General features: G+C 35.0%; 1 protein-coding gene across 1 annotated transcript; it reads right to left on the bottom strand.

The window, feature by feature from the left end:
• Positions 1–5,770: 5,770 nt before the first annotated feature.
• Positions 5,771–8,110, bottom strand: LOC135123480 (fatty acyl-CoA reductase wat-like). Its single transcript, XM_064048150.1, has 8 exons — positions 8,062–8,110; positions 7,460–7,672; positions 7,170–7,415; positions 6,973–7,118; positions 6,808–6,917; positions 6,502–6,753; positions 6,266–6,443; positions 5,771–6,212 (listed from the first exon to the last, which is right to left on the bottom strand). Exons 2-8 carry the CDS (start codon positions 7,658–7,660, stop codon positions 5,867–5,869), a joined length of 1,479 nt encoding a protein of 492 aa, XP_063904220.1. The 5' UTR covers positions 7,661–7,672; positions 8,062–8,110; the 3' UTR covers positions 5,771–5,866.
• Positions 8,111–9,973: the final 1,863 nt, after the last annotated feature.

The following is a 9,973-nucleotide window of genomic DNA, read 5'->3' as shown; positions in this document are numbered from 1 at the left end:
TGTTAAATGCGCACCGTATGCATGCAACAGGCAGTTTGGCACACAAGAAAATAGCTGTCAGTCACCAAAATACGAAAATTTAAATAGTTAATAATGCCTTTGGTTCCCAGTACTAGAATTGTTTGTTAAAAATTTGAATTACTGCTTGAATTGGTCGCCGAACTTTGGCATTATTCACTATTTTCCGATTTTGCTTATGATAAATATTCTCATATTGCCATCTACCTGTGGAAAGAAGAAATTCTGCTTTCAATTAATGATTTTCTGTTGCATGTTTGTCGATCCTATACCATGTTGCCAAATCACGTGCCGAACTGCCGACCGGGTGCGGTGGTAGTTTGGCACCAGTGCGAAAGTGCACAAAATATGCCAAACTGACTGAAATTTACTCGAAAAATGTGCGGAAAAGCCCACTTTATGAACATATATATATATATATATATATATATATATGCTGGCTCAGTTTGACCTCATTTGACCTGTGCTAGAAACCCCACTGGTCCTATAAAATTTTCGTATTCATCGAAGCCATTCGATCATTTTCAGTGAAATTTTTGCATCTGTTTTATTTATTGTTTCATCAAAACCTCCTTGTGATAAAATGTCGCATTTAGCACTAATCGACCTCATTTTATCTTCTCTTTCGTTTTTGATTGCATCGATTTTTTTCACAAGATTAGTAACCTCTGTAGCAATTATTTTTTGTCTTGGCGTGGAAACTTCGTCATGTATTGTACTAATACATTTTTTTGTCTCTCGACAGGAGCCAAAATTGTATTTTCCATCTTTCGCTTTGTAGGCGTACTGTCAAGATATTTTTTCACATTTTGAATAATTTTTAGTTCACTTTCACCCCTTTCTCAATTAATATCTCAAAATGTTTTTTAACAGATTCATACTTTTTTCCTTCATTTCTTTGAGTTTCTTTAATTAGGTCTAATTTCCTTTGTAACTGTTTTATTTTCTCAATCAATTTCTTTTTTAGGTCAATCATATCAGATATATTTTCGAATTCATAAAAACTTTTTTTGCATATTTTTTACAAGTTTTGTCTTGTGATAACACCTTATATGATCTATATACTAGTAATATATACATGCATAAGTCAGATTATCTCTTTCACCTCCAATTCTGGATACTCATATTTTACCGGAACTGGCATGTTGACAGTTTAAGATCTTTCTAACGCGTGATCAAAAAGTTTTCAGATTAGAGTTGGCCATGGAAATATTTGTCATGTCATTTGTCAAAGAAAACAACATCCATCATACTTTTTGTACATTTATTGTTGCATACTTTTTATAAAGTTTGGTGTGAATAGAAAAATTGAAAAACCAATTTGAAATGGGTCGCATTTATTTATATTGTTACAAAAAAAAATCATTGGGCGCCCTGGTACGACGCCTATGGGTTCTAGTATGTACGGCGATGATGACTCATCGTCGATGACGGCGGCCGGGCGGCGTTCGCCATAGAAAAGCCTGCAAGCGGAAGTCGCGATGGGCAATCCAGAAAGAACGACTATTATTCAGGCAGTTTAGTCAAAACAGAGTCCAACCAAGTTACTCCGCAATTCTTTTGTACTTAATTGCTGTGTAATTACTAAAAAATAAATTGTTGAGTTTTGCCCACGCCGATTTTAATCACCGATCATCGTAACAATATATGTATTTTCAGTCCTAAGATCTAACCTAGCCCTGTATATAGTACTAAAACTAAAGCGAGTATAGTATCGCTATTCTTGCAAACATTTTATCTCTTTTACCAGTGGGGATAAAAAAAAACGTTACAAATTTATACAACAAATAGCAGAACATTACAATAATTAAATAATGGGCTATGGTAACGGTGAATAATTTTACATATGTTTTTGTGCTGGAGACAGGTGGTTCCTTCGTAATGTAGACCTTGAATCCTATAGCACAATTGTAAAGATACTTTTTCCACTGTAAGTCTTCCATTGAGAAATTGAACAACCTTTTGTCGTCGTCGCTCATGTCCGTCCACAAATCTTGTACGTTATCTTCATCAAAATCAAAATTGTGGGTAGTAAAATACGAGATAAGCGTAAGAACTTTATCGATTTTTGTGTAGGCTTTAACAGCACTAAAATTACACGTTAAATTAAGAATTGAGTAGGTTATTTCAAAAAAATTTTTACATGGTTGGTTTTCCTATACAATAGAGAACAGCATCCATAAGGTATGCTGGAATCGTGTGAAACAAGATCATACAAATCTGGTTGTACCGTTTTCCCCTGAAATTGAAAACGTTGTACCAAATTAAATTTTCCAAGGCTATTTTCCAGTGAATTCAAACGGTAGCAAAACTGTCGTAAAATAAAATTTCTCTTATCTAGCAAACATAAGTATAAACTACATATATTTATCACAGTTAAGCTGATTCCTTTTAAACCCGATGTAATTAAAAACTGTAATGTCAGTTTTTTTTCCTTTGCGGTTTTCCACGTAGCAGCTAAAATACAATTACAAACGTAATCCACTGGTACGAGATGTACCACAATGTCATGGTTGCCATGGAAGGTTCTAATGATACCAAGACCTGCTCCTATCACTATCCTAATGGGACCGTAGATATTGTCAATCCATCCTGGCAGTGGTTCTTTAAGTGAATTCATCACTAGAATGGCAAATAAGATTTGGTTACTTCAATGTTGGAAAGTTGCTTACCAATTGATGGCCTAACTATAGTGGCTGGAAAATGTTTAGCTGCACTTTTCATTAAATGTTCAGAAATGCATTTGGTATACACATAAGTGTTCGGCCATTTATTTAATCATCTTAAAAAAAGGCATTTATAAGTGGAGTCGAAAAATCCTTTAAAAACGGAAGGAGAAATTTTTTAATGTTACGTAAAACGGACTTACGCAGGAGTAACATTTGTGAAAACACTCTCATCTAGATCATTCACCATACTGAATAGAAATTCAGGCTGTACGGGCGGATCATACATCTCTTCCTTAATGTGAGAATGTATAGAATTGGAATAGGCTGTCGATACAAGAACGAAACACTTGAAACTCAAAAGTTACATTTTTCGAAAATATATGTAAAACATGCTACCTTTAAATTAACTATACCCTTACTCAATTCCAAAAGATCTGCAGTAGATTTAACATTACTAGCAGCCTTTTTCAAGCTCTGATCAAACCTTACATTCGCCGCAAGATGTATAACAAAATTAACTTCATTTTTTTAAATTTTCAAATTATCGGTTATTCCTAAGAAAGGTTCTTCACAGTCCCCTTCAACCAGCGAAACTTTTTCCTTCCAGTTGCTAGTTTTTAATTTTAAGAACTCAAAACACTGAACAGAATGTACAAAATTTTAAGAAAACTGTCAATACTCACAGGCTGCTCAAAAATTTCGTCAAAGCGTTGCTCAGTGTTCTTCCCTTTTTTGGATCGTAGCAGCAAGTAAATCTTTTTAATATCTTCACAATCTGTTAGCAGTTTTCCGATCATCACTTTGCCCAAAAACCCTGTTCCCCCGGTCACGAAAATCGTTTGGTTTTTGAAATATGTTTGATTTGGCTGTTGTCGGGTGTCATGGTTGCGACTTACTAAAGAGAATGTGCTTTTCTTGAAATACGCAAAAAAATTTCATTTATTAACGATGGATATGCTGAATAATTTATGAATGTGTTTAAAGAAACCTTTTGTCCTCGTTCTTAATAATAACTCATTCATTTTTATAGAATGTAACCTTGTATGTAACGTAATATAGTATAGAATTTACAAATCTAGTATTCTGGTCTACTTAGAAAAGTTACTTTTTTTACTTGACATACGAATGCAGTGCCAGATTGAAAGAACGACATTTATGATCTAAACTTAGCTGGCTAAAACCGACTTGTCAAAAACTAGATTTAAACCCATACTTCCCTTCTAGATATTCCGCGAGATGGACAAAATGGTCAAACTTATGTCTTTATATCTTAACAAATGTAAATTTGGAAACGAGAGTAAAAACTGCATAGGCAACCATGTGCCCATTTAGTTCTTTCTGGTAGCTGGTACTTCTGCTAGGGAATTTTAGTGAGAGGGTTGGTAGAAGTTGGCTGGTTTGGTAGATGCGTCCCTCTGTTCGGTGGCGTCACTTTTGGTTTGTAAGTTAGGTTAAGTTTAGTTGGTTTTGTAGTTAATAAAAAAGGGAGAGCCTTTGTTTAACGAAAATTAATCGTAACGACGACAACGCCACAGTTTCCCCAATCCGCTTATTTACCTAATTCTTGCGGCTTTCGAAGCAGAAATATGCGAATTTTCGACCGACGCTAACACGTGTTGTAAATTTATTTTATTGTTTGTAAATTCACAGCTCATGTTAGGATTTTAATCGTTAACTGATTCTAACACAATTTAACAGACATTAGATTTGTTCAGATAGAGCACTTGCTAGGAGATTTCATGAAATACACAAATTATGAATAAGGCTTCTGGATGCTTATACTTAAGTGTTACATTATAACACTTCTTAATTCCACACACAAGATTGCGATTTAAGTAACCAGTCACTTGGATCAAGGCATAAATTAACATAATGTAAATGCTTTGTTTGAATCGTTGATAAAGTGTGGCATAATTTAACATAATGTAAACTCTTTGTTTGAATCGTTCATAAAGTGTGGCATAATTTAACATCTGGTAGCGGCCATGTTAAAAAAGTGTTTTCAAACCGAGCACATGTTTGAACTGTAAATTCTCATTGAACAAGTTAACAACATTGTGGGTGTTTGGGGGAATGTAAAACGAGGGTCCACACTGAAGCTGAATAAATTCACTTTTTAAAATTTAACCAATAGCTCGAATGGACACCAAATATTAATCTCATGTAAATTTGTTAGCGTTAGCAATTTTTCACCTCATACAATCTTTTCTATCTCGCACTTTTAGCCTCAGTAATTTTCCTTGCTGTATAATTTAAATTGAACGTAAATCTTCATGCTCTGCAGTTCCTAATCTCACGTAACTTTTTATCTGCACAAGTTTTATTTCACACCAGATCTTTTTATTTTTATAAATCTTTGCTAGTTTTTTGACCATATAAATATTTTATTGATTAATGCTTCCATCATATAAAGTGTCTTAATCTCAGATAAAAATTCTTTGCTGCTTAAAATTTCACGAGAGTGTATGGCGAATTTAAATGATGTTAATTGCTCTTTTTGAAACTTTAACACTTGTTCAGTTGTCGTTAATATCAGCGTTATAGAAAGTGAACACGTGGCGGAAACAGAGTGCGCGGTTCCTGGTCGAGCTGGCGGTCGCGTCATCTGCACAAAGGATGCAGGTCTAGCGTAGAAATCAGGGGCGGTCGGGATGACTGTCGGCTTGTCCCGAGACCTAACCACGAGTTTGCGACCGTAACGGCCTGCTCGTACAGGCACGTTTCTTCGTGATAGAGGGGTACTGGGCGGCAGTGCTTGCGATAGAATAGAACCACCGTCGTCGGTAGGAGAAGAGCCACGACCAGGAGCCCCAAATTCCGCTCGTGCTACAAAGCCCCCTATGGATAATTCATACACATATATTTGTATCGTTACAAATTTAAAGATAATTAAAATAAAGGAGTTGGCAACGACCCATTAGAACTTCAAAAATAAAAAATGCATCTAAATCTAAAAAATAAGCCAATTACAATAGATAAAAACATATAGGCTGTTCCATTAAAAAAAACACTAATTTATGCATTGCCCCCAAAAACGGTATAGTAATGTAGATTTATTTTTGGTTCTAATAATATAATTAATGATATATTGAAAATCACCACATTCACTAACACTATATAACCCTACAACTAAAATCAGTATAGGTACTATCGTTATTCTTGCAAACATTTTATCGCTTTTACCAGAAGGAATTTAAAAAAATCGTTAAAAATGTATACAATAAATAACAGAACATTGCAACAATTAAATAATGGGCTATCGTCACAGCGTATAATTTTACGTATGTTTCTGTGCTGGCGACAACTGGTTCCTTTGTGATGTAGAGCTTAAATCCTAGAAGACACACGTAAAGATAATTTTTCCACTGTAAATTTTCCATTGAGAAATTGAACAACGTTTTGTCGTCATCGCTCATCTCCGTCCACAAATGTTGTACGTTATCTTCATCAAAATTTAAATTGTGGGTAGTAAAATACGATGTAAGCTTAAGAGCTTTATCGATTTTTGCGTACGCTTTGACAGCACTAAAATATAAGTTAAGATTAAGAATTAAGTAGATTATTTTAGAAAGATTTACGTGGTTGGTTTTCCCATACAGTACAGAACAGCATCAATAAGGTATGCTGGAATCGTGTGCAACAAGAACGTCGAAATCTGGTTACACAGTTTTCCCCTGAATTTGAAAACGCTGTACCAAATTAAGTTTTGGAAGGGTATTTTCCAGTACCATGAACTCATGTAGGAATAGAACTCTCCTAAAATAAAATTTGTCAGTTCTGCCAAACATTAGTAAGTATAAAACGAATAATATACCCCAGGTAAGCTGTTTCCTTTTAAATCCAATGTAATTAAACACTGTAACGTTAGACTTCCTTTCTTTTGCGGTTTTCCACGTAGCAGCTAAAATACAATTACAAACGTAATCCACTGGTACCAGATATGTTAAAATGTCATTGTAGGCATGGATAGTTCTAATGTAACCAAGAGCTCCTCCAATCACTAAGGCAATGGGTCCATAGATGTTGTCAACCCACCCAGGTACTGGTTCTTCAATTGAATTCAGAACTATAATGGCAGTTAAGATTTAGTTATTTTACCTAATATTAGCAAGTCATTTACCAATCGATGGCCTAACTATAGTTACTGGAAAATATTTCACTGCATTTTTCAATAAATGTTCAGATATGCATTTGCTGTACACATAAGTGTTCGGCCATTTTTTTAATAACCTTAAAAAAATGTGAAAAGGATCAAGAAATTGTTTTAAAATAAAGGCAGACTTACGCGGGAGTTAAAATTGTCAAAACACTCTCTTCTAGGCCATTTACCATACTAAATAAAAGCTCGGGCTGGATGGGCGGATCATATATCTCTTCCTTAATGTGAGAATTTATACAATTGGAATAAGCTGTCGATACAAGAACGAAACACTTGAAACTCAAAAGTTACATTTTTCGAAAATATATGTAAAAGCATGCTACCTTTAAATTAACTATGTCCTTACTCAGTTCCAAAAGATCTGCAGTAGATTTAACATTGTTAGAAGCCTTTTTCAGACTCTGATCAAACCTTACATTCGCTGCAAGATGGATAACAAAATTAACTTCATTTTTCAAAATTTTCAAATTATCGTCGCTTATTCCTAAGAAAGGTTCTTCACAGTCCCCTTCAACAAGCGAAACTTTTTCTCTCCAGTTTTTACTTTTGGATTTTAACAACTCAAAACACTTAATGGAATATACAAAATTTAAAGAAAACTGTGAATACTCACAGGCTGCTCAAAAATTTCTTCAAAGCGTTGCTCAGTGTTCTTCCCTTTTTTGGATCGTAGCAGCATGTAGACCTTTTTAATATCTTCACAGTCTGTTAGCAATTTCGCGATCATGACTTTGCCAAGAAACCCTGTTGCCCCGGTCAAGAAAATCGTTTGGTTTTTGAAAATAAGTTTGATTTGGCTGTTGTAGAGTGTCATGGTTGCGACTTACTGAAGAGAACAAAGTTTTCTTAAAGTCCGTAATTTTTATTTATGAAGGATGGATGTGTTGAATAATAATTTATGAATGACTATGGAGAATTTTTCCGTCGTCGTCCTTAATTATACCTCGTTTATTTCATTGTAAAGTAACATTTTGTAATGATAATTTTGCGTCATACCTACTGTACAAATCTAATCTCATGCAAATACGTTATATGTATTCTCATGAGATTAATATTAGTAATAATTAGGTATCATTTTTAAATGCACAAAAATATGATAGGAGTAACATTTTTGTTGAATGGAGGTTGTATTTATTTTTAATTTTTCTTCTTAATCGTAAAATGTAGTATTGTTACGTTGGATTGGTATTTAAAATCGGCGTGGGTAAAACTCACCAGTTTATTTCATAGCTAACAAAACTACACGACTAACTATGTAGCGATTATGTACAACTCCTCCCATTGTCTGGACTTCATTGACTGTTCCCGACGGTGGTTGCCATTTAAAGAGCTACGCGAACGGTCGCCGTCACCGCTCCTAGGCTTATTCTGGGCACCCATCGCGACTTCCGCTTCCAGGCCTTTCTTTAGGGAACGCCGTTCAGCCGCCGTCACCGACGTTGAGTCACCCATCATCGCCGCACATACTAGAAAACCCATGGGCGTCGTGCCGGGGCACCGTATTGTAACAGTATTATTAAAAATTAAACGATTTTACTAAATGTAATATTGGCAAAATTAGCCATAAAATAAACAAAAATGAGAAAAATATGGATAAAACAAGAAGGGTTACTGGTGTTTTTGGACCCTCTGCGATTTAGTTATGTGGGTTTTGTTAATTAAAGATCCGTTGGATTTCGTGCTCAAAATGAAAGGTTAGTTGAAGATAGAATAATGAACGACAAGTAAGATTCATAGTTAAATAGTCCTGGCAGAAAAAACACCTTTAAAATTGTGCTTTGATAAGATCATCTTGAAAAAGCTGAAATTATTATACCATAGAAAAATGTCTTATTTGTAGGTGACAAAATATACCTAATAACAATACAGAATTTACAAGTAGTTATATAGTGGGGCTCCTGGCTCAGTTTGACCTCATTTGACCTGTGCTAGAAACCCCACTGGTTCTATAAAATTCTTGTACTCATCGAATCCATTCCATGATTTTCAGTGAAATTTCTTCGATGCGCATTTGTTTTCTCACATCTTTTTATATATATGAGTAGTCTTATTTTTAAATACCTGTACGTTTATAAATTCCAGGCGTCCTTTTATATATCTCATTCTTTATTTGTATATCTGGGCCTATAAAATGTACCTGGTTCGAACCAGTGTAAAATTTTTCTTAGAAACTGTCATGTCTTACACCTGTTCTGTGATCAAATTTACTGATGCATAAAAATCATTTAAGTGTTCATTGTAAACATTGTGTCAATGATTTTTCTAATATTATTTTTGCTTAACTGCACAGATTTTTCAAGAACGCCATCGAAGTTGTATTTGTCTCTGCATCTGTTTTATTTATTGTTTCATCGAAACCTCGTTGTGATAAAATGTCGTATTTAGCACTAATCGACCTCATTTTAACTTCTCTTTCGTTTTTCATGGCATCGATTCTTTTCACAAGATTAGTAACCTCTGTAGCATTTTTTTTTATCTTGGCGTGGAAACTTCGTCTTGTATTGTACAAGATATTGGATACATTTATTGTTTTCACATTTTAAATAGATTTTAGTTCACTTTCACCTCTTTCTCAATTAATATCTCCAAATGTTTTTTAAGAAATTCATACTGTTACGAAATAAGCCCATATGCCGCCCCGGTACGACGCCTATGCGTATTCTAGTATGTACGCGTTGCTTCTCGTATGAAGTCTGACTCAACGGACGCGCCGATGCAAGCGGTTGTCGAGACGGGTCTAGAAGAAGTCTCGAAGCGGCGCTCGAAAAGCCTGGAAGCGGAAATCGCGAATACCCAATTCGAGAAAGAGCTGGATCGCCGAAATACGGATTTAAATATACGCCACCCTCAGGAATTATTCATTCATAATTCAGTCAAGAGTCGAATGAGCGAATGCATTTAAGTTGCGAAGTTATCGTTGTTATAGTTAGTAGTGTAATTCGAGTTAAAGAAATAAATTGTTGAGTTTTACCTACGCCCGATTAATTATTCGCCCGTCAACCACAACACTGGTGTCGGAAGTGAGATCTGAAATTAATAACCGGTTTTATTACGGCGATATCCGGGCAGATCGGACAAGAACCCTGACGAATTTATGCCTATCGAGACTAGAGCTCAAGCCGCGAAA

This window comes from Zophobas morio, unplaced genomic scaffold, assembly GCF_036711695.1.
Source record: "Zophobas morio isolate AGI-343-1 ecotype UQ-CSIRO unplaced genomic scaffold, CSIRO_AGI_Zmor_V1 ptg000006l, whole genome shotgun sequence".
NCBI classification, from domain to species: Eukaryota; Metazoa; Arthropoda; class Insecta; order Coleoptera; family Tenebrionidae; genus Zophobas; species Zophobas morio.
Note: the sequence above shows the minus strand (reverse complement) of the source record. Positions and strands in the feature narration are given on the sequence as shown.

Excerpts from the sequence above, each read along its gene's own strand:
- LOC135123480 (XM_064048150.1), bottom strand. The coding sequence starts at position 7,660 with ATGACACTCTACAACAGCCAAATCAAACTTATTTTCAAAAACCAAACG. Across the intron at positions 6,918-6,972 it reads TTGACAATTTTAACTCCCGC|GTTATTAAAAAAATGGCCGA; the intron begins GTAAGTCTGCCT and ends CATTTTTTTAAG. Across the intron at positions 6,444-6,501 it reads AAGGAAACAGCTTACCTGGG|GAGAGTTCTATTCCTACATG; the intron begins GTATATTATTCG and ends ATTTTATTTTAG.